This window comes from Passer domesticus, chromosome 18, assembly GCF_036417665.1.
Source record: "Passer domesticus isolate bPasDom1 chromosome 18, bPasDom1.hap1, whole genome shotgun sequence".
In the NCBI taxonomy this organism is placed as follows: domain Eukaryota; kingdom Metazoa; phylum Chordata; class Aves; order Passeriformes; family Passeridae; genus Passer; species Passer domesticus.
The window spans coordinates 11,277,987-11,302,965 of record NC_087491.1 but is presented as its reverse complement, the minus strand read 5'-3'; the positions used below and the strand labels follow the sequence as shown (position 1 = coordinate 11,302,965).

General features: G+C 46.7%; 1 protein-coding gene and 1 long non-coding RNA gene across 3 annotated transcripts in view; one reads left to right on the top strand and one right to left on the bottom strand.

The window, feature by feature from the left end:
- The window catches only part of DAB2IP (DAB2 interacting protein), a 159,903-nt gene extending 136,312 nt beyond the window's left edge, over positions 1-23,591 (bottom strand). The window contains exon 1 of one of the 2 annotated variants that reach the window (XM_064394028.1): positions 23,092-23,591. In XM_064394028.1, coding sequence (XP_064250098.1) covers positions 23,092-23,149 — 58 coding nt within the window. In that variant the 5' untranslated portion in view covers positions 23,150-23,591. The remainder of the gene's footprint in view (positions 1-23,091) is intronic. The other variant, XM_064394025.1, reaches the window with a different exon arrangement.
- LOC135283149 (uncharacterized) lies at positions 18,539-19,670 on the top strand. Its single transcript, XR_010349017.1, has 2 exons — positions 18,539-19,115; positions 19,248-19,670. It is a non-coding gene; the product is annotated as an uncharacterized LOC135283149 (long non-coding RNA).
- Positions 23,592-24,979: the final 1,388 nt, after the last annotated feature.

The window sequence follows — 24,979 nt, the reverse complement described above, 5'->3', positions numbered from 1 at the left end:
GCACTCTGAAATTCAGGTCCAACTCCCAACAGAAGAGATGCTGGAGGAATCTGAGATCAATATTCTGACAGCAGGACCTCTCAGTCTGAACAGTAGCTGACAAATACTTCTTGGTGTTTCTGAAACCCTGAGGTTTGACAACCTTTGGAACAGATTATCCCTCCATCACCACGGTTTGGGCAGTGTGGATCCCAAACAAAGTGCCCTGGCAGGCCTGGAGCCCAGGCTGAGCAGCTTCACAGCACATGAGGGTGCAGGTTCACCAGTACCAGGGGATTCGTGCTAAAAGGGAACCTCCCTGTGATCCTGAGCAGGGCAGCGAATGTTTACAGGCGTGGTATTTGTCTTCACAGGAATCAGCCTTGGAAAAGGTCAGATTCTGACTTCTTCAGTCTCACAGAGACCAGGAGCCCCACACTTACTGTGTCAGGGCAAACACAAGAGACTGCAGATCCCTGTTACTGAGGGGCTTTTGGAGGGTCCTGTTTAGCTCTTTGTACAAAGGCACCTTTGCTCCTAACAGAGCTCATCAAGGCAGGGCTGCAGACCTCCTCCAGATCTCCTCCAAACAAGCCAGCCTGGCAAGCAGGGACACACCTGAGGTGGTAAAACGCTTAGCAGCAATGCTGAAAACAGACCCCAGGAATTGGAATTTCCCAAAATGCTCATTCTTTGCAATTCCAGGAAGTAGCCCATGGTTACCTTCACACAGTAAGTGGCAATCCTACATGGAAGGCATCTTGTTTCAGTCAGGAGCAGCCTGGAATGTCCTCTTGGCGTGCCTGGAGTGCTCTTTTTGTTTGGGTCATGTCACTCATAAACTTCCTTCCATAACACACTAAGCTGGGTATAAATCCACATAATGCAGGGTATTGTGGAGCCTTTCCACAGCAGGGTGTTGTGGAGCCTTTCCCAGCTGTGCTTTGCACACATGCACTGTACACCTCTCTGCAATTTGGTTTGACTTTTCTGAGTGTTCCTAGGTCACAAACAACCCCTCAGTGTCCATCGCTGCGTTGACTATTGCAACAATATTTCAATTTAAACCATATAAAACAGAGACAATGTCAGTGGTCTCAGAAAAACATTTGTTAAAACACACTGAGCATGGAGGAACCCGGGAAAAGGGAGGGAGCTTTTCCAGCTGAAAATGCCAGAAACGCCAGTGCTGTGTCAGCACGTTAAAGCCTGAGGAAAACTGCTCTGCTCTGGAAACAGCCCTGCTGCAAATCCAGCTGCTCACAGGGATTCCTTCTCGAGGCAGCACCCGGGAAGTGCCCAAGGTGAGAACTCTGCTGTGGCCAGCGCTGGCTCTGAGGCTCCCTCATGTCAGCACCGGCCTGGGCTGTTCCATGGCACGGCTGTACCCAGGCATGGCTGTACCCGGCAGGGCTATACCCAGCAGGGCTGTCACCAGACAGGGCTGTTCCATGGCACAGCTGTCCCCGGCAGGGCTGTCCCTGTCCCCGGCAGGGCTGTCCCCGGCCCGGGGCAGAGCATCCCGCACGCAGGGCTGTACCCAGGCATAGCTGTACCCGGCAGGGCTATACCCAGCAGGGCTGTCACCAGACAGGGCTGTTCCATGGCATGGCTGTACCCCGGCAGGGTTGTACCAGGCAGGGCTGTCCCTAGCAGGGCTGTCCCTGTCCCCTGCAGGGCTGTCCCCGGCAGGGCTGTCCCTGGCCCGGAGCAGAGCATCCCGCACGCAGGGCTGTACCCAGCAGGGCTGTACCCAGCAGGGCTGTCCCTGTCCCCGGCAGGGCTGTACCCGGCAGGGCTGTCCCTGTCCCCGGCAGGGCTGTACCCAGCAGGGCTGTACCCGGCAGGGCTGTCCCCGTCCCCGGCAGAGCATCCCGCACGCAGCGCTCCGCTCCGCACGGCTCTGCTGCCGCCCGCAGGCCGGAGGCCGCCGGCTCCGCCTGGGATCGCGGCCACATCCCGGGACGGGGCTCGCGCTCCCTCCCCAGAGCGGGCTTCCTTAGAAATCCCTTTCTACCGGGATTAGGAAACACGTTCCCTGTTTTCTCCTCTGCCCAAATGTTAAAGAACATGAAAAAGAATAACATCCCTTTTAATGAAGTTTGTTACTCTAAGCTTCATTACTTCCAGCCTAAAAAATGCCAACAGACCACAAATCCTTGTGCTTTGAAATAATAATTAAATAAAGAATAGTCCAGGTGAGACGATGACAAGTCAGCTGAGGAGTAAAGTCAGAGGCAATGCAGCAGAGTTAAACGTGTAGGTTTTATTTCTAGTGACACACTGAGGAACAGTTCCTAACTCGTGGTGCTGCATCCCAGGTAAGTTCACCCAGATTTCACACACAAAGAGGTCAAGTGGGTTTTTGGACTTGTACTGCATTTTCTATTTTGTTCATGAAAAAGGAATCAAGTATATAAGATGCTGACCAGTCTGAGGGCAAAGTCTTACACCTTAATTCCAAGAACATGAGTGGAGGAAATCTGAACAGGCCAGGTTTCATTGCTTCCATCTGTAACAGCACACAGGCCTGGTACGCTCCCAAGCTTTCACCCAAATCACTTCCTGGCCATCACAAAGGTTTTACAGCCCTGCCTGGGAACCTGCCCAGCTTTCCCAACCTGCTTTTTTCCATGTCATACTAAAAAGCATATGTGGATTTAATAATTACTAATCCGATGACTGCATTACTTTACTGCATACAACTGAGCTAAACGTGCCAGCATCAAATGATGCCAGAGCCCTGGACAAAAGTGCACGTCTGGAATAAGCCTCTGCTTTCAGCAACACGTGGGATGCAGCCAACAACCACCATGGAACACAGCCCGTGCCCAGGGCAGAACTCTGACCAGGAATGTGACTCCCAGGTGGGAGCTGAGGACCAGAGAGCTGAGGTGCAGTGTCCAGTGTGAGGCACAGCAGCACTGGGAGCAGACTTTAGGGAATCTTTTCCCTATGAGAAGGGATCAGAGAAGCACTGAAGAACAGGAGTTACTGCTGCAGTGCACTCCCACACCTTGGTTTGGACACAAGAAGAATCAAGGGCCTGCTTGGTGATTTGTGACCACCAGGAGAAGCAGCTTCCCTCCCTTGAGCCCACTGTGACACGACAGCCATTCCCAGTGAATTCCCCTCTCCCACGGAGGAGGCCCCAAGCTGAAGCACACAGAGGATTTTGGTACAGCTGCCTCATCCCAAGCAATGCTGTCACTCGCTGTCCCCCGTGCCGTGCTCTGACCCACGGGCCCAGCTTTGCTCTCCAAATGCCCAGAGCACCTCCAGCCCGTGGGAGGATGACGAAGAACATCCCTCCAGGAGCACAGGAGAGGAGGTGGAGGAAGCTCCTGGCTATCTGCCAAGCCTCGCCACTCTGCTTTTTCATTTTTAGTTTCTGCTCTTTGCTGCAAAGTTTCTACTTATGCTCCGGTTTCCATGGCAACTGCATTTCTTGCCTTTCTTCTCCAGCATTAAATTTTTTATTTGATTTCCCTGCTTCCCAAGACATGACTCTCTTTTCCTTTTGTAAAAAGGAATTAAGTGTTGTCTTCTCTTTGGTTGTTGATATTTTTAAAGGAGGTAGGAGACACTTTCACTCAGCCACAGAATCTGTCTAGAACAGCAGCAGAGATTTAATCTCCCAAGGAAGAATGTCAGGGGATTCCCTTGCAGAAAAGCCATCTACTGTAATTATCTTAACAAGGTTATGACATGTAAGAGTTCCAGGTACTGTGGAACCCAACATTTTAAAAAAATTGCATGCTCATTTGAGACCAGACCTGGCCATCTTTTCTCTACAGCTAAACATTTTTATTTCTTTTTAAAGCATTACTTGTGACTCTTGAGCAGTCTCGGGAGAACAGTTTAATACTGGAAGTGCACTAGAAATGTGGTGTTCAGTTCCAGACTGAGGAGGATTCAAACTCTTCACTGACAATGTTCCCTGTGTTGGGTGAAGCTGGAGGACCCCTCTTTCCCCTGCCATGGCCAATCACCCACAGCAGTGCCCTGCACACCCTCACACAAAGCACACACAGACAAAACCCTCACAACTCACAGAGCTTAAGCTAATTAATTTGTCTTGCACTTGTCATGATGGGACTGAACCAATCTGACAACCTGAATTCATTTGAGAAGGAAAAAATTTGTCAGAATAGCAAAACTGGATTAGATCTACCAATTTGGTTTTTCCAAGTTTTAGCTTCATCGTAAACACAATTTGCATGCTGCAAAGCCCTGAAATAATACAGGTTTTCATGTCAGTTCACTATGAAAGAGTCCCTCCACATCTAAATTCTCCAGCACACTCAGGCCATAAACTGACCCTCCTGTACAGCTGTAGATTACCAGGTTCCCAGTCTTTATCTCTGCCTGGTGGGATTTCACAGTAAATTCTTTCAGGACTGAATAAACAAAAGCAGCAAAACCACAGCATTTGGCTCATAAGGCAATACAAACAAATCTGTCCATGGGTGCTATCTTGTTTGCAGCACATGTGCACAGATTTACATGTAGGATTGAGGCTTAGGGCTCTGTTTGTTTATATTTTCATTATTCTGTACCCCAAGCATAAGGTAAATTGTGTAAAGACTGAACTTGGAACAACTTTAGAGTGAGCTGAGCTTCTCAAATAATTTCATTAACCCAATTTTGCAGTTTTTTAAGATTCTTACTACTCAGAAGAAATAAGGGAAATGGGTCAGAAGTGAGGAGCCCAGTCTACCATACCTGGTTCATGTCTCTCTCCTGCTCTTGAATTCCCTTCTCCAAGGAATATCTAGGTCAGGAATTCACAAGATCTTATAGAAATCTGGCAATGTTCAGTGTGTTTGCCAGCCAAGCTATTTGAATTGTCAGATATTAAATATGTGTGCTAGGATGTGTACTGTAAAATCCCATTACAACTTACACTGTACATGAACTCCCCATGGATTGGCTTCACTGCAGGCCAGGTCCCCCACTTCGAGTCAGGGTCAGGAGGAAAGTTTTAGACATCTGAGCACGGCCTCCCTGCTTTCTTCCCTCGGAGCTCCCAGGATTAGGGATTCAAAGAGCTGCTTTAGGCGTAGTCCCCTAAATCGCAGCCATAATGCGGCTTTTATGTGGCCACGGACGGGCTTCATGTCTGCACTGTTTCAATTCCCAGAGTGGGGATTGATTCAGGCAGACAGCAGCTTACTCAGCTCTCTCAGCTGCTGTGCTGAGGCGAGAACATCCAGCAGCCCCTTGCTCATCCTCGCTTGATTTAATGATCTGCTGGCCAGACTACAGAGAGCGGCTCAGGAACTCCTACCCAGCGTGCCGTGATTTGTGGGTTGCTCTTGCTCATCTGTAATTGCAATGAGAAATGCTCATCAATCATTCCAGCTCTCCAGCAGAACGTTGGGAGATACAGCAGTGGAGAGCTTTCAACCTGGCCTATCTTTTCGAAAACATTCTAATCCTGCAAATAAAGATCTGGATGCTGTCCCGGTGCCAGGACGAGAGCAGCTCCCTCCTGATCCCAAGGGGCACAGCCATCCCTCAGTGAGAAGCAGCAATATTCCTCCCCCGAGAGCAGGGACAAGAGGAGGCTGGGAATACAATCTGCTCATCTTCATTAACACCAAACTCTCAAGTCACAGCATCAAAACCTTTTTCTCCAGCTCTCTTGGAGTCCCTTCAGGCACTGGAAGGGGCTCTAAGATCTTCCTGGAGCCTTTTGTCCAGGCTGAAGAGCCCCAACCCTGTCAGCCTGCCTCCAGAGCAGAGGTTCATCCTTCAGCACTGTCCAGAATCACAGTCTGAGACGAGTGGCCCTCTCACATTCCCTGTGCCTGAGCCACCTGAGCACCACTGCAAATGTTTCCCCTCCTCTGTGAAGCACAAGCTGAAAATCATCACCACAGTCCCCAGTGAGACAAGAGAATCCCTGCAGGTAAACCCAAGACTGAGTGGGGATTCCTGGGAAGCTGCACTCCAGATCTCTACAATCCTCATCACCCTCGTTATTGCTCAGTCAGATTTGAAAACTTTTTCCAGCAGCCCTCAGAGGAACACACCTTCCCAAAAATGTCCAGATTCGAACCGCTCACATTCATTTCCTGCAGCCTAACAGAACACAATCTTAACACGATTTATTGAAACAATTAAAATTCAGAAAACAAGCTTCTCCGTGCTCCATAAAGCACAGCAAATTTATTTGCTGCAGTCAGTAAAAGTCTGCTGCCTGAAGCTGTGCAGTAACTCAGCAGGGCCTGCCCAGGGACTGCGGGACCCTCGAAGCTGGGCTGAGATAATCAATGAGAGCTGGGCTGCTGCAGGGCCCCCGCAGCTCCCGGGCCCTTCCACACCTGGAGAAGCAGAAAAAAGGTTCAGGAAAGAAAAGCTTTGGAGGGTCTGTGGTTGGTCTGTGCTCTGCTGCCATGCCTACCAGTCCTACCAGTAATTGTGACCAGTTTTGAAGCTGTACATTTATACTATCCTGTATTTCAAGTTTCCTTAACTGAAGACAAAATAGAATGGATTTTTCATGTACCAAATTTTAAAAAAAAGTCCCTAATTTGGAATTATTGGAATCATTACAAATGTGTAAGAAGGCTGCAAGCATTTGGATACACCACACTCAAGCTCCAGTACATACATTTATGCAATGAAATCACCTAATTTGAAACAGATCACCAAAAAGCCAGCTTGCATTTATGGTGCCTCAAAGAGGAGATGTCACGCTAGAGATTTTCCCAGTTACTTATAAAATAATCAGTTCTTTAAAGTTATCTGGTTTGAGAGGTAATTATTAAATGAATTTAGAACATAATTGCTCTGAACAATGACAAACTTGTATTATACCCTGAGTAAGCACTACAGGCAGGTGATAAATTGCAAAAGTAATGCTACATCAGTTTAACTTCCTGCCGAGTCACCCTGAACTGCTCCAGCCTTGCACAAAATAGCCCCTGCTTTCATTACTAATAAAACACAGAATTAATTACTCAAAATAAAAGAGGTCTTGAAAGTGTGCCCAGACACTGAACCATGCTGGCTTTTGCATTCTTTTTCCCTTTCTCTTTTCTCCTAGAAATGAACCTCAAACCCATTCCTAGTTATTTCTTCAAGCCAGCTGCACCACAGGAGGTTTTGTTCCAGGTCTCTTCCATTCCCAAGTGGATGCTCAGGACCTGCACACACATCAGACACTCCAGTCACCATACACCTCTCAAAATACTTCAACTGATGGCTGACTGCACCACAAATTTCATTTCTCTGACTGGATTATGATAAAAAATAGCTCAGTTTGGAAATCCGCTCAAGCAGTGGAAATATTTTAGACCGGGATCCAAATCTTTCAAATGTCTAGTGCTGGACTGGAAGTCTCCAGGGACTTCCAGGCAATTCTGCTCCAGTTTGAACAAGAAGAATTCCTGGCTTGTTATTATTAACAGCTGGGAATCTTTATTTCCCTACTCTCCTGTAAGAAGGATTCCAGCTTCTCCCAGAATCTCACCGTTACAGAACATGAAGGTTTAGAGCTGTGCCTGTTTTCATCCAGCAGTTCTCCAGGAATTTGCTTAAAGATGAAGCATCACCCGAAGTTTCCAGGAGAGTGTAGCTCCTGTCCCCTCTGTGTCACACTCCCCCCATGCTGACATGGGGCACTGGCAGTGGGTGACCTGCATCCTCCTCCCTCCCTTGTCACGAGCAGCACCAGGAAAAAGCCATAAAACTTCTTTAGAGAAACACAAATACAAGGTTCCCACCAACTCCTAACCAGAGCATTTAAAAGCTCTTGGGCACCCGTCCAGCCCTTCTGGCAGCTTTTTGTTCATGGAGGAAGAGAACGTGGGAGAAAGAATCCAACCAGCAAAAGGAGCCTGAGCAGCCAAACAGCTGCACAGGGACCCCAGCACAGGCTCTGCAGGGCTCACTCACTCTGGAGCCCAGCACGGGCTCTGCAGGCTCACTCTGGAGCCCAGCACAGGCTCTGCAGGGCTCACTCACTCTGGAGCCCAGCACAGGCTCTGCAGGGCTCACTCATTCTGGAGCCCAGCACGGGCTCTGCAGGGCTCACTCACTCTGGAGCCCAGCACGGGCTCTGCAGGGCTCATTCTGGAGCCCAGCACGGGCTCTGCAGGGCTCACTCACTCTGGAGCCCAGCACGGGCTCTGCAGGGCTCATTCTGGAGCCCAGCACAGGCTCTGCAGGGCTCACTCATTCTGGAGCCCAGCACAGGCTCTGCAGGGCTCACTCTGGAGCCCAGCACGGGCTCTGCAGGGCTCACTCATTCTGGAGCCCAGCACGGGCTCTGCAGGGCTCACTCACTCTGGAGCCCAGCACGGGCTCTGCAGGGCTCACTCATTCTGGAGCCCAGCACGGGCTCTGCAGGGCTCACTCACTCTGGAGCCCAGCACAGGCTCTGCAGGGCTCACTCACTCTGGAGCCCAGCACGGGCTCTGCAGGGCTCACTCATTCTGGAGCCCAGCACGGGCTCTGCAGGGCTCACTCATTCTGGAGCCCAGCACGGGCTCTGCAGGGCTCACTCATTCTGGAGCCCAGCACGGGCTCTGCAGGGCTCACTCACTCTGGAGCCCAGCACAGGCTCTGCAGGGCTCACTCATTCTGGAGCCCAGCACGGGCTCTGCAGGGCTCACTCATTCTGGAGCCCAGCACAGGTTCTGCAGGGCTCACTCATTCTGGAGCCCAGCACAGGCTCTGCAGGGCTCACTCATTCTGGAGCCCAGCACAGGCTCTGCAGGGCTCACTCATTCTGGAGCCCAGCACAGGCTCTGCAGGGCTCACTCATTCTGGAGCCCAGCACGGGCTCTGCAGGGCTCATTCTGGAGCCCAGCACAGGCTCTGCAGGGCTCACTCATTCTGGAGCCCAGCACGGGCTCTGCAGGGCTCATTCTGGAGCCCAGCACAGGCTGGGGTCTCACTGTCTGTGGCAAAGTCCCTGCTCAGCCTTGGGCACCTCCTCTCACCTGGCTGACCTCGAGTTCCAGCTTTGCCTGCAGAGACAAAACCCTTATTCTGTGATTCTGTGATTCTGTGATTCTGTGTGATTCCTCCCAGCTGGGGCTGGACCCCCCAAAGGAGAGGCCCTGGAGGTTTTCTGATTGTCAGAGACTGCCTGGAAGGTTCTTCATGGGCTCCCAGGGCTCCCCTGCAACACCTCCTGGTGTACGAACATCCTTTCAAAGTCACTTTTCCTGTTCTCTGAGGCAAAAAGTGACACATAACGAAGGCAGGATTTAGAGCGTGGGCTGAATCTCATGTGAGAAGATTCTGACTGCAGAGGTAAAGTATTGGCTAAATTTTATAATGATGGAGTTAATTTTGTTGCTAAGAAAAGCAAAGGCACGGTGAGGACTGGCTCCAGAGATTACACAGTGTGTGGTCTCTGCACTTGAAGAGCTCTGCACAGCACTGATTCATGTTACATCAATTACTTTAACAAAGTTAGATTCAGAATAATATTTATAAAGCTGAGATCCACAGACCTTTTTGCAATCACCTGGGTACAATCACCTTATTCACAAAACTGACTATAAATTATGCTAATCAGTGAAACACTCAGAAGATGAAGAGAGGTTTCTTGTGTAATTTTAAATGGATTCCTATAAAAAATTTGGAATATATAAAATTACAGTGTTTCAGTGTGCATTTCTATTTGAATCTCAGATATCAGCAATATAAAGGTTAAAGCACTATGATCAGGACATTTAAAATATATTGTTTTTATTTTTATTTTTATTGTGGGGCCCCTTCTATGTCTCCACAATGATTAAATATAATACTGGAAGGCTCTGGTGGATACAGATGTCATCTTAAACACCAATCCTGACCACTCCTGTGAAGCCTAAATGAAATGGTAATTTTGCTCTCAAGGCAGTCCTACCTCTGACTCAGTCCCTCTGTTGTATTTTATCATTATCTTAATAATAAACCCTTTCCTTTGTGGTTTTGAGAACATAAAATTAAGCAACACAGTGAGATACAGCTTTCTCTTCATGTCCTTTGGGGAGGTAATTTAAAAAAATATTTAACTTTAGCCTACTTCTAATGTATATTTCAACTAATGGCAAATTCCTGTGCATTATTCAGGTGAGACTGCACCTGCTGAGCAGCTGGTTCTCCTTGAAGGTCACCAGCAGCAGAATGACCTTAATAAAGTGTGTGGTTCTTCTGTAAGCCCTGGGATGTCAGAGCAGAGGGGCTGACACCCCAAGGGAGGTCCTGCCAGGCCCAGGAGTGTTCCCTGGTCATGGAGAGCTGCCAGGTGCCTCCTGCAGAGCTGCATCCCCACCTGTCCAACACCACGGGACCTTCTGTGGCTCCTGAGCAGCCCAGGGAGTCGGGAAAGCACAGCCTGGGAGGTCACTGCCTGTGAAGTGATTCCATCTTTCAGCTCAGGCACAAGAAAGGTAACACTGCACATGGCTTGAAACAAATCCCAGGATTTGAGGTGAAGCACAGGAAATCCTGCATTAGGTGTGACATCTGGCAGCCCTTCCTTAGGGCTGGATGCTGGAAGTGAGGAGGATGAATGGCTCCCTAAAGGCAGGATTGTGGGCACGGGCTGCCCCGTGAGCTGGGCCACTGCTCCTCTCCAGCTGCCTCTGCCTTCTCCAGGACCAAAGAGAACTATCCCAGCCTGCATCCATGCTGCTGCCTGGTGCACAGAGCACAGCTTCTCCACACTTTTTGCCCAGGTTTCTCTTGACTCAAGTCAGATTTTCCCCCTTTCCCTGCTCTGCTCTCTCACTACTGCTCACAGCTCATCACCAGGCTCAGACACAGGTGATTCTTCACCTGACTTTGTTTGATGATGTCTCAAGTTCAGATTCCATGGAATTAAAATCCCCAAACAGAGGTTACAACTTACAGAAGTTATAACTCAAACAAATAGGTCCTTTTGTAGGGCTCAAACCCTTTGCAGCCCACTCCTGATCCCTGCAGCACAGCCCCAAGGGCTGAAACCACCAAGGAATGTCCTTGTGTGTGGATTCCTCCTCCTTTCCATGAGGTTATTTGCAGGCACATTAAACAGTGCTGCTACTTGGGACACAAAATCCATTAAGAGGAGTGATGTGCTAAAATTAACTACGTATTTGTTTTCTCCTCAGTTTCTATAGAACACGAGGAGAGATGCAGATGGTTAACAGCACTGAGATTATAGTGATAGCTGTAAAATTTGATGACTGTTATCAAAAGCATCGTATGGCTTATGAGAGCAAGTAGCAATTAAAAAAAAAAAAAAAACAAAAAAAGAAACACCAAAAAACTTCCAAGCTTACCCTGGACAGGGAACAGGAATAGCAAAGGGGGTTTAAAGCCAGTTTCATACTAAAGGATTTATTAAAAATAAGAAGATTACTACTTCAAACCTTGACAGACACAGGTTATCTTGAGCAGTTTGGATGTGAATGAAATAGAGGTGCTGTGTAAGAGCCTGAATCACTGACAAAGGGAGATTTAAATCTGGGGTGGGAATTTTCCTGCTCAGGAAAGCAAGGCAGGGATCAGCTGCACAGATCTGAGACAAAGGCCAAGCACTGCTCCAGGGTCTCCAACTGGCACTCCAGACAGAGCACTCTTTCTCCACGGCTACAAACATGCTGTGCTGCACCTTGTCACAGGCAGGGAGATGCCTGACAAAATAAGCTGGATCACTCATTCCTCCACTTTCAACCAGAACAAGACTTTGTTCCACCTCTCTGGATGAAATATTAATCCAGCCTGCAAGAGAACGATAGCCACAACCTTCCATCAGAGACCTCTCTGTTCAGACTCCTCTGTGCAGAATTACCTTTGCTCTTTCCCCAGCTGCAAAAGCTCTTGTATTCCTGTTTCCCCCTCCCTCTTCCGAGCTGCCATGACTGGAACTCCAGACTTTCCAAAGTTACAATGATTTATTGAAACCAGTTCTACTTCGTGAGAGCTCTGGCAAGCAGAAGCCGTGCTAATGCACCCAGCAATCCACAGAGCAAGATAAAATCTCCCAAGAACATTTTCAAGTGGTAAAAGAAGAAACAACAGGGGAAGGGTTGGAAGTTTTCAGTGTTCCCTGAAACATGGAAGGCCATGAACAGAGAAATGAGTGTCTTTTCTCTTAAGGTGTGTATCTGCCCATTCACTGGAGGAAAATCAGGGATTGACTCATTAGAAATCAGGACAGACAAAAGGACAGGACACACTGTTCCTTGGCTTGGCCTCCAGAGAACACATCCAAAGCATCTGCAAGAGCCATCTCTTAACCCTTGGACATTACAGTGCTCTCAAAATATCCATGTTACATCTACTGGGACACAAGTTTTTTACAGTAGGAGAAAGTTTTTTACAATCCATTGGGGAGTATGTTTCTCTGTGCTGGTTTTTAATTTATATTTAATCTCTATCCAACACCAAAATATGTACATATATAATTAGCTTAAAATATTCACGAACATTTCTTGATGAAGCATCTATTTGCAAGGAAGATGATAGTAGGAACCAGAACTGATTTACTGACAAAGCACCAATATTTTCAAAACAGAGCTTAAAAAAATCTACCAAGCTGCTCTTAGATGGTTGAAATGTCTGAGATCCAGAAGCCAGACAGCACTTTCCAAAGGCACATAAACCAACAGCAAACTCAAAAGGTCTTTTGGACCTTTATGACCAAAAATACTAAAATAAGACACCAATTCTCAAACCTTGACTTTACTTCCAGTCCTTCCACACTGTCCTTGAGCCATTTAATTTCACCTCTGTTACACAGGGCTGCAGAAGGAGCCCTCATCCCAACTGACATTATTCCTTGCCTTCAGTTCTCTGCTCCTAAATTAATAACTACAATCTCAGAACGAGGGAGTAGGAAATCAGGGTCTGAGCATTCAAAAGACCCTTACAAAATTGCCATAAAGCTTTGGGTACACTTTTCCAAGACTAAATTCTCAAGGTTTATTGGAGTCCCTGCTCCAGTCGCTCCGTACTGTTCCCACAATGACATTCTGGGTCAGGGATCTAAGGACAGGCCACCCCAGGGCAGGCTGCTGGCAGTTTCCTGTGACAAAAGAGAAGATGTGGGCTGAAATTCCTTGAGAGAAAGAAGGACTTTTAAAATTTCCATGAGGAAATTCTAAAGCAACCCTCCTTTTGCTGATTTTCACTTCCACAGCTGCTCTGCAAAATGGTTTCACATAGTCTGAACCAGAAACCAGGAACTCTCTGCTCTCCTGTGCTCGCCACTGGACTGTCCCAGTTTTTCTGAAGTCCTTCTCTCCCCATCAATGCTCCTCTTCTGTTAAAATCTGGTTTCTGTGCTTCATCTGATCTACATGGAGGAAAAATACCAATTTTTTATCTTGATTTTATCTTGATTTTTAAATTGTTGATAGTCTACTGGCAAGCACCAGGAGCGATGACATCATAACAGGAGGCGGCATCTATTCCAAGGAGCTCAGAGCCAGCAAAAATACTCCCAAGACCACAGAAATAGTTCTTATTCCATTTTACTCCTTGGCAAAGGACTATTAGATTATATAAAAGGCAAGGCTAGCACACATACAGGCAGAGAACTTCATGGTAATGGTAGAGCCTCATCACTCTGGCTCTGCAAACTGGAAACCTCAATTCTAGGTAGGTCAGACTTATCTTAAGCTGAAGTTCACTGGAAATGTCCTGATTTAGACTCCAGGCACTGAGTATGGCAGAAGGAGCTGCATTCTTTGTGAATTAAGTGAGACTGAACTCCCAGAGAAAGTCTGGCAACCAAGTCAGACAAGAGAGTTGTGGTGGAGGAGAAGAGGAAAGGAATCTGTTTGGATTTCTGAAATTAGGCTGTAAATACACAATGATGTTGCATTGCCAGAGTTGCCACTTTAGCAAAATAAAGTGTTTTCTGCTAGTAAAAATGAGAATTCTTCATCTTCAAGGAAACAAAAAATCCTCGTCTGCTGAAAAACCTGTGCTGAGGTTTTCCAGACTCCAAAAGACATGCCAGGTGGATTGTGCTCTCCACAGCAAAATGACAAATGTCCTCCAGCAATTCATAATTGGGAAGAAGAGTAAAGAAAGGGAAATGGGCAAGGAGGAAAACTGTGGAGCAAGAAGAATGGCAAAGGACTAATGGGGAACACAGGAGATGCTGTGCCACTGCAACACCATGAGAAAAACTCCCCGTGTGTGACCCTGGACAAGGCTCTTCTAACTCAGCTCCCCTTCAGAAGAAGAGGATAAAAGCAGCACATTTAAGCTGGCATGAAGTTATCTGGATTAGAGAGGGAAAAACACTGGAGCATTGCAGTGCTGATGATGAGAGCAGCACATCAGCCACAGGCAGGCAAACAAGAAGTGCTTTGCAGCTACACAGGACACCATTAAAAGGAAATATTGACCAGTGCTAAGGGGGTTTGGGAGGGATCCAGCAGGAACCCTCTGCAGAAGGGTTATAACCAGGAAACTCTACCCTTGCAAAAATATTTATCACAGTCAGGCCAGTGAAGCAAGGAACTGCTGTTGGATGAAGTATGAAAAGCAAAACATAAACACACTTTCCAAGCAGCTGGTGTTTGATCTGAGCATGCATATGGACATCCCACGGAACTACAGAGCTCTGATTCCACATCCCATATTCCACTGGTCACCCCTGCCAGTGGCTGAGAGACCTTCTGGAGCCAGGTCTGGAGTGGAGGAGATCCCCTGGAGCTCAGAGGCCAGGATTTCATTCCTCATTATAATCATCACCCAATAGCCCAATGACAGGCTGGGAAATCTGTGACTGACAACACAATTCCATCAAAATAGACCTAAGTGAGCATTTGTTGCTGTTGTTGTTGTTATTATCAATGAATGAGAAATAGGTTTTCTGTCCCCAAAATGAGATATTACTGGAAAACCCCACTTGGACTGGTGCACACAAGCCCTTTCAGAGGTTTTTGAGCATCCATAAAATGAGTGGCACTGTGAGCCCTTAGCCCACACACCCCAAGTCCCCAGCAAGCACAGTGCCCTCCAGCTGATGGACTGTCCTGGTGCTGCAGCTTGGTGTGATCCAGGCATTCCTTCACAGAATCATGGAACATCCTGAGCTCGAAGGGACCCACAAGGATCATCAAAGCCCAGCTCCAAATTACTCCTGTGACTTGCCACAATTTTCCTAATTACAGCAAAGTAAGTTTTCTCTTCATTAAAGGAGCTCTTTTGATGATCTGGCAGTGGGCCAGGAAAATGACTAAGTGAAAAGATGCCTCACTGTCAGTGCAACAGCTCCTTGCTGTACTCTGGAACATTTGCTCCACAGCCTGGGTGTGAGGAAGCACAGTAGGAGCAAAACCTTCTCCTGTTTATCTGAACTTGATTGGATATGAAAAGTTTAGGTCAGATCAAGCATCAGTTACATAAATCTACTGTTCCTTAATTACAGGTACTGAACATTTGCCTTGCAGTGCATATCAGTATACAACTCACACACTTGCTGCACAGTTACCATTAACACACCAACACAAAAAAGCTAAAAATCAGGTATTTGTCAAAAATAAATTACAATGAGTCTTCAGCAAAGTCTTAGAACTATTTTTGGCAGACTTTCCCCTTGAACAGACCACAGTAAAATGAATAATGTGGCTCACTGGAAGGAGGGACAGGATTTTACAAACCATTCATATTTCTTGCCCTCCCTTTGCTAACTTTGCTTTGTGAAGTTAGAAGAGTCTGACTGGAACACAACCTGCAGAAGAAGAATTCATACCCGTGTTTTAGAGGTCACATGAAGAGTTCAGGATGTGCTAACAGGGAGAGAGTGCAGCCACAGGCTGTGGTGCCAGCCCTGCTGCCCTGAGGTGAAGAACGGCCCCAGGTCTCCCAGCAGGTCTTTACTGGGCAGGATTTCACAGGCTCACAAACTACATCTTGTCCTCTGCAAGAGGAAATACAGACTGCTGAAACGAACTGTGCTTGGTCTGAGATAACAGAAAAAGAGATTCCATAAACAGGAACATGAGACCTGAGAGTTCTCTGCATAAAGATACAAACCCAAAAAAGAGCTGCTGTTCTGAATTACAATCACACTCACAATGCAGAAAGTTTGGGTTAAGACTTATTGTAAAACAATTGCTACACAAAAGAGAAAGAGACGATCATTGTTCCAACTCTGCTCATTAAAGAAATTCAGAGACAAACCCCAGTTTTTGATCCCAGGCATTGCTGGAAGGCAACAGTACGCTGCAAATGATCCACATTCACTCCCAAAAAAACAAACCCCCCCTGCAAGCAGAAAGTCAGTCCCGAAATTCCAAAGTCTTCCCCTGCTTACCTTTTTACAAGCAGGTCAAATTTTTGGAAGTAGTTTCTCAAAGCAACTCAGATATTCCACGTTAACTCTCGTGCTGCAAGAAACAGCTGCAAAAGTCCCTGATTTACTTCCCGGCTTGGTGTGCATGCTGAACCCCAGAAGAAATCCCACACAGGGCAAAAAATAAAGGAAAAACACCTCCAAAACCCACAGGAGAGGCAACTGAGCCCTCGGGCAAAGCACAAAAAAAGTTCCACAGGGAAGCAGGAAGGAAATCCAGTGAGAAGTAAAAGTTTGGATGAGCAGGAGGGAAGGCAGGCGTGCTCCCCTTGCCTGCAGTCCTGGCTGAAGGTGCCTCTCCAGCAGAATCCACGGAGGCTCCCGGCTCCTCGGAGCAGATGGTATTCACACATTATTCCCGAACAGCAGCATTCCCCAGTCCAATCAGGAGGCAGCACTCAAAAGCCAAGTGCTTCCCAGACTCTGTTACAGTTTTCAATAGCTATAGCACAAGATGAATGAGTCAGAAAATGAATAAGCAGGGAAAATAAAACCTGCCTCTCTCCTCGGCAGAGGCGGGTCAGCCCTCGGTGTGCCCAGCACTGCGCTCAACTTGAACGCACCTGCTTTGTTCCCTAAATCCCAAATGCTGATTGCTTTTTCTGTGCCTTGAATCTGTGTGATCAGCTTCTTCTTGGGTTAAAAGTCACAATAGTTAAACCTTCTTGGTTTTTTTTCAGTCTCAAAAACAACAATCACTTGTAAGAGTCAAAACAAAGGATGAACTGTGCGTGCGCTCTTCCAGACAACTCGGACAAACCCCTCATGCCATCTCCTGAATACATCAGTATCTATTTCTAAGATGAAGGCCTGACTTCACAGACCCTGTTGCAAATGACATGAAATAGATTAATACATCCTCTGGTTTTGCCTGAAGTTTACCAGGAAACTTTAAATGACAATAAAACAAATATCTCTAAGAATATATGAAATAAAAATGACTACCAACTGCCAAGTAAAGCAAAACCATTATCCAAAAACTGAACTGGAAGCTACTTCCAACTGCTCTGTGCAGCTTCCAAACCATCCCATGCAGAGGGCACTTCTAAATACAACTCCTCAGCTCAGTGCCTGTTTTTTCTGACAGCTGCAAGCCAATAATAAAGGATGATCTGCTGAACAAAGCCAGTTACTCATGGAAACGGGCATGGCACCCAGGCTCTCCCTGAATACCTGAGCTTTCCACAAGACGCTGGAATTCTCTCCAGCTCTGGAGCAGAAGTGATTGTGAGGAGGTTGTGCTGTGCTTGGGGCTCCTGCAGCACAGACTCTGCTTTTCTTGCTGCTGCTCAGGGCTGAAGCAGCAAAGCTGGACACAGGCTGCAGTGGGGCAAGTGGGATCACTTACACCACTGAAACTATTTGGGGTGAGAAACATTCCCCCAGGTCCCCCCGGACATTTTGAGATCTTTGTCTCTGGTTGTAAATTGATCCTTTGCATTCCTGTCTGACACATGGACTGTGAAAAACTCTTCAGGGATATTCTCCCTGCCAGGAGAAAGGCTCTAACAGCACTTCTGCAAACACAGGGCCAGTCGCAGAGACAATAAAATTTTGTGAACTCTGGACTAACTTTTACTATTATTATTTTGCCTTTTTTTTTATTTTTCTTCATTCTGGGCCAAATAAGAGAATGCCATTTGCACTTTACTTTCCTATTTTCAAAACACCAAGTATCAGGATTCTCCCTAGGACTCAAGCAGGACCCACATCCAGAGGCATCGTTTTGCTCCATCAGCCAGGCCCTGCCCACCCAACGCTAAGCAAACAAACCCACACAAGCAGCTCCAGCACAAAGAACAAGGGCTCATGTTATAACATCTGCCACAGCTGCCCACCAACCTCCAGCTGCAGCTAGAGAAGTGTTTAAAGGTGTAAAACAAAACTAGAGGCATATCTAGATCTGCTAGGAAAACAAACATTTTCTGAAGCCTCGTTTTGGCAGGTATTTTCTGATCCCTGCACTAAGCTCCATAGCAGCCAAAATCATTTTGACAACTGACTCACTGAGCAAGGCATATGCTGGGCCTCTGAGCCTCCACCAGCAGGAGGAATCTCTGCAATTACAGCTTTTCCATGTGCTGGCTCCTGGGAGATGCTCGGAGAGGAAGCACATCTAAATCCAAACACGATCCCCACAATGCTCCAAGTGCTGAGATAACCCAGTGTAAGCCCTGAGGAACCTCCCAGGCAAACGCCCCGTTTGATGTCATAAAGAACACTGGCTCAGGGTAAGCAGCTCTTTATTCTGTACATCCATCCCTGGGTGGATTTGTCAGCCAGGGATGGGAGGCATCAGCACCCATCCACCTCTCTGGGCAGCACCAGAAGAGGAGGCTCCTGGCCAACAGCTGAGTTTCATCCATGGCAACCCAACAACGCTTGGCTGAAGGGCTCAGAAACCCACTGGGTCAAAATGTGGGGCTCAGATCAAAACAAGGGACACTTCCTTCTGGGCTCCTCCAGCTCCTTTCAGCTGCTCCCAGAGTCTCATTAATTTGAGAGCTTCTCTCCTATAAACACCTCGATACATCAGATGTGTGCTTGGAACTCCTCCTCATCTCTGCTCCCAGGAAATCCCTTGCCTGTGCACTCTTCCATCCCATCCAGTTATGCTGAATTCACCTTCCAGCTAGGGCTGATGTAGAAAGTTCTGAGGCAGACTGGCAGTGCTGTGTGGAAGAGACGGCTCTGGGAGGATCCCTCACAACACTCTGAAGTTCCTCTCTTTTAGAAGGAATATAAAGAGGCCTTGAATTTGCTTGAAAAGATCCTTTCCTTTAATTCCAAAGAAGCAAGAGGTGACTGTGACTGTTTCCAGCACCTGCAAGTATGGATGGTTACATTCCATTCCTGGGATGTCCCTTCAGGATTCCATCTGGATGCCTCTCCCCTGTTAAATGCCCATCATCCAGGGGGATGCTCATTTATTGACTGCTCTGCCCTGTTCTACTGATTTCAGCAGGGACTGAGAGGAAGCCACTGCATGCAATGGTTGTCCCCAACTCAATTTCCAGCCTGGAAATTGCAGAATGCACCTACAAATCATTATGCAGTAATCTGCTGAATCCTTGATGTCCCATTCCTCTGGAGCTTTCCCACTCAACTCTGCTACCACTCATAACCTACAAAAAATTCTGTGTTCCAGCCCTTGCTCCTGCTTTCCTCGCTACCAGGTGTGATTTTTAATGCAGCCAAGGTGTCGTTGAGGCCAGGATGTCATTGCTGCCCTCGAACAGTGCCTGAAGAATCTCAATTACCAACAGCAGACAAAGTTCAAGCCTGGCTGCCATCCAAGTAATTCACCTGGTTCAATGTGTACGTCAGAGACTGAAAAAAATATGCTGTAATTATTGTGTTATTAAAGCACAATGGTTTGATTTTATTTCTTTGTGGCACAAAATCTGCATCTGTGATTCACACCTACTGTGTAGGGAATATAATTCCACTAAAACCAGCAGTTGGGACCTGGTCTGCAAGGTTGTTCAAAAAATCTAATAAAAATCTTGTGCTCTTTAAGGATTAACAACCGAATCGCAAAGAAATATTGTCAGGACACAGAAAAGAATAAACTCAGAGGTGGTTCCAGTGCTGACAAGAGCTGTACAAACTGAGATCTGAGCAATTAGAAGGCACAAAGAATACATAATTCATAGATATTTTGTACTCAAGAGTTTGCACACAAATAAAACATCTTATAAATCTTCAGCAGCTTGCAGAAAGCTGCTGAGCTGTCTTTTATTCGTGGAGCAGCAAGTGGCTATAGTACAAAAGAGAAATCCATAGCTCTGATATGCCATCCCTCCAAAATGGGTAATTTAGGGTTATGGTTTCGGAATCAGCACATTCTTCAGCAAGTTTCTTCCAAGATATTTTTTTTTTTTGTGAAAAGAAGTAAATCCATGCCACTACATTAAAAAGAACACTTCAAAAATCAGAGCTGTGAGCCACCACAAAATGACAATAATCTTTCTCTACACGCCTGCATTCCAGAGAATGGAAAGAAAATAAAGGGTGGGGGAGAAGGAGAAAATAACATGGGGGTTGCTTTAATGATTTTTAAAATATGAGAAGCTGTAAGTTTCTGTGAGCCTTTATCCCATGTAGAGGAGAAAAGTTACAGAGCTGCCTGCACAAATCTCCAAACGAAGAGCAGCCTGTCAGGCTGTGTTCAAGGCAGTCAAGCACTGCAGCTCCCTGGAGAATCACAGAGAAAAATCCAGTAACCACTGCACCCACAGGTGATGCAAAACCCACAGGCTTTATTCCAGGGGCTGTTACGTCAAGGCAAGCAACACAGAATAAATCTCATTTCAGGCCCCCACATAAATGAGTGGTGATTCCCTGCTCCAGCTACAAGCAATAATCAATCTATGAGGCATCTCCATGAAAAGTTGGCAACTTAATTCGATTAGGAAAAAAACTCCCTGTGCTAAGAAATGAGACACAGCTTCCCAGTCTTGAATATTCCACCACCGTCCTGTGAGCTGAATTCATGCACGTTAGTAAGCAAATGGAAGGGCTGCAGGAGGCAAAAAAGCAACTCTCAAGTACATTAGTGCCACAAATTCTTCAGAACAGCTTTTTCTGTCATTAATCATCTCTTGATTGTGCTGGCAGTAAGCAACACAGAAGGAACCGAGGCTGAATTTTAAGGTAGATGGTTCACCCACAGGTAGAGCAAAAATTAAAGAATGGACTTCATTCGGCTGGCAGAAAAGGGGATTTGATTTGGCATTCTTGAAGGTAAAAAGGCACTTTTACAGCAAGCACGGGAGTTTTCAGTCATGGTCACTCCCCAGGGCATTAAGACTTGTCACATGAGCAGCCCACTTGGATAAACACAGCAGTTCCCAGCACGTCCAGAGCTGCTGGGTATCCAAGGGACCCAGGAGCTGCTTCCAGAACAGGGAACCTTCTCAAGGGGCAAATCTTCCTGAACAGCACTGCTGGCTGATTTCTGAGAACTTTCTGTTTTCTCAATTCATGCAAAAGAATGCCTGGGATCTCAGAGCAGCAGCTGAGTCCCTCAGTCCTGCAGCTCCAGCTCCAGCATAGGGAAGGAATTGACCTTCTGATCAATAAATGGCTCAACCCATTTGTTCACAACGAGATAGTTTAAATCAAAGTAATTTAAACAAACTGAAAGGAAGATGGGGATTTACATAGTTAGGAAGGAGAAGCAGTGAAGTTTTTTTCCCAGATCCGTGGTACCAGCAGTGCTTGCTTATCTCTCATTTGCCAGCTTAGGAAGCTTCCCAGTGTTTGCTGACTTATTCAAATATTTTGTAAGAAAACGAAGTTTCTACACAATGTGACAGAATATACTTTAGATGTGTGTAAGAAAATAATGAGAACCTCTGTGTCTTGAATTATGCATTCTAAATTCAGTGAGAAATTTAGCATATTAGAGAAAATAAAGTTAAAGTTGTATTTCCCTCAGAACCCAGACACTGTCTATGACTCCTAAAGGCCAGATTCTAGTGCTGGGATGGGCATGAACACCTGCTTACATGTTTGTTAATATCAGCTCAGCTATGCATGCACTTCTCTGAAAACCCTAAAACTTCCTGCTGTACAGAAAACGAGATTTAATTCTGCGTCTCAGTGGTCTAAGAGGAGGTATGAGACATGAGAGGCAGATGCTGTTCTTCTAGAGAGGAATTAATAAAACTACGTATGAAATAGAATAGGAAATAGAAATAAGAAGTGTGAGACACCCCTCTTAATATTTTCATGCAAATATCATCATTTGAAACACCACTGAAATCTGTCCTTGATTATTTTAAATTCTGTTTCAGCAGGGCACAGAGCCCCAAGTACAGCAGGGCTGCCCACTTATATGTGCCCAGTCAACTGTTCACATAGTTTAAATGTTACTTCATTCCCTCAACCACATTCTTTCCACACAGTTTTAGGTCTCTGTGATATTAGCACTGCAGTTGTGTCAGACTTGAAGCTCTGTTTATCAGCAGAGAATATGCTGTGGGAAATCCATAACTACTTCCTGAACAATATTTATGTAGGAAGTGGAATATTTAGTGGATTCCAAGCTGGATTCAGAGTATACCAAATGCATACTAAACAGCTGAGAATCAATTTATTCCAAAAATCACCATCTGAAATTGTTTTCATAAACATGAATACTTTGTTGTCCTCAATGCAGCCAATTCTCTCCACTAACAGAGAAATGAGACTTGCAAACAACTTTTCCCCTCATTTTATGCTTTTTTGTGTGCTTTCCAATAGACTGGATAGCAGAACATCAGCATGTGGAATGCTATAAATCCATGGAATAGCTGCATTTTTAAGCATGGACTTTAATTCCAGGGTGAATTTATGTGGTCCTTGGCTAAATATATCCTCCTAAGTAAATTACTCATGCATCTGCCTGTAGGAAAGCTTTCTGCAGATAAAGAATCTGTTCCCAAATGCTACATCTGACAGCACATACGGCACAAAGTTCCATTCTTTTCTCAGTGGCAAAAAGCCCCCCAGGCTGAGTAAGGTGGAAGGCACAGGTCCCTGTTCCCTCTGCACAGGAGACAGGTTAACTCTGCCTGCTTCCTGCTCCTTCCAGCAGAATAAATATCTCCATGTATCAGTCTGCTACATGTTTGTCTCCAGACCCTGTAAACAGAGGGATTTCTAAGCTCTTGTGAAGCACATTCCCACATTCATTTCCACTTATCCATGCAGAAGACAGTACAAACACATGCCTACCCCTGTGCCTTTAGCAGGATGGGTAACTCAGACACTCTCATTATCCTTTTTTTTCCCTCTCTTCTATGTTTCCTACTTCTTACCATTGGAGTTGTCCTGGTCCAAAGGATTATCTGGTTCCATTACTTCAAATAAAAGCATCCAACATGCAGTTCTCCATGCAGCAGAGGCATAAAAACACAGCAGTTGCCTAAGCTGATTCACCTGATTTATGAATTAGTGCAGCATCCATAAGAGGCTGTGTTTCTTCTTTTGTATTACATCTGGCTCCTTTTCCAACTCGATGGCTGGGTATTACAGCATGCAGGCCTTTTTCCAGCATCCTCTTAATGCATTATATTTAAAGTAGCAGCAACCTTTTTCTCCCATCCCCCAGTCTAAGTTACAGCAGTAACTAGGCTGAGCTGGCAGCAGGCGCAGCTCATTCAGAACAGGACCTGCAAGCGTTCTCCGAGTCGTGGTGCTGCATAAAGAGGATGATTGATACAATAAAAAGTAAGTGGGCTTTGACACAGCACGGGATGCACTGCACAAAATCCCACCAAAACCAGGCAGAGGTCCTGAGGGTTTGGGGAATGCCTGGCTGAAACCAACAGCCTGCACCCCCTCACGCACAAACACAAATTATGTCCTGCTCCCTCCTCCTCCCCCTCCTCGCTCCAATCTTTTATAACCCTGGATCTCCTCCAGCAATAGTCTGTTCCTCCACTCAGTTTATAATAAACTCTGCCATTCCCCGTGTCCCTCGGGCTGGCATGGAGAGGAAGGAGGCTGTTTGCAGGATGGATAGCGCAGCCCGTGCCCGGCTGGGAGGCAGCTCCGGGACTCTGTGCCGGGCACTCGGAACTGCCTGCAGCAGCAGCTCTTGGCTGGGGCCCTGTCCTGCATTTCCCTGCTCTGCCAAGCCAGGGCTGCTGCTAGGCTGGCGTTGGAAAAGCTCCTGCAAAGGAGCTGAAGGACGAGCCCCAGCCTGGCTGGACTCGGAGGGTAAATGACACCAGTCTCTCCACAGAGCCCGTGTCAGCTGACAGGCAGCCCGCAGCACTGCAAGTCAGGTCACCTTCACTCTGCTCCTGGGTCTGCCACCACCTCCTCGAGACCTCTGTAATTCACAACTGCTCCCTGGGCCTCAATCTTCTGTGATAGTGACATTGAAATATATCTCAGCTCACAGGAAAGGAGCTGAAACCTCCCAGCTTTACATGCTTTGAACTTCTTGGATAAATGATACAGTACAGGGGCTGAGGAAGAAGACTCCACCATCTGGCTGAGAAATAAAAATTTCATTTTCTCTGAAGACAAGTCCACAAAATAACAGAAAAATCTATCAAAGTGCAACTCTAAACCGAGCTGCGCCTCCGAAAGGTAAATTCATATTGCTGTTACAACAATCCTGAAATAATTCTTCAAATCTAGCTTTCAGGATAAATTTTACCTTGAACTCACAATTCCAACACTTTCCTCTACACTCCAGCTAAGCCATTAAGACATACCTCGTTTCAAAAGAATGTTTTTCACAGAATCCAAGGCAAGAAGGGCTCTAAGCAGCCTGAGTGCATTTAGGGGGTGCAGTGGCTGGTGCCAGAGCACCGGGGCAGGCAGGGATCGCTATTTCAGCCCCGGGTAACGCTCCTGCCTCAGCAGCTCCCCCTTCCCGAGCCGGGGAGCGGCTCTGGAGCTCCCCGCGGCCGCCGGGGGCTCCGGGCTGTGGGCGGACAGATGAATGGCTGGCTGAAGGCAGCGAAACACGCAGCTCTGCCTGGAGGAATTAACAGCAGCCTGACAGCACTCTGCGGTAACTGCGCCTTGCAAACCCATTTTAGCACTGTTCCTGAGGGCTAGGCCGTATTAATAGAAGAAAGACTCATTTCCATCTATTTGTTTTAAGTATTGCACAGTCTATAGCCTGTTAAATACTGTTCTGAGATCTCTGCCCTGGGGGAAATTACAGTGCTGCAAACCCTCTATTCT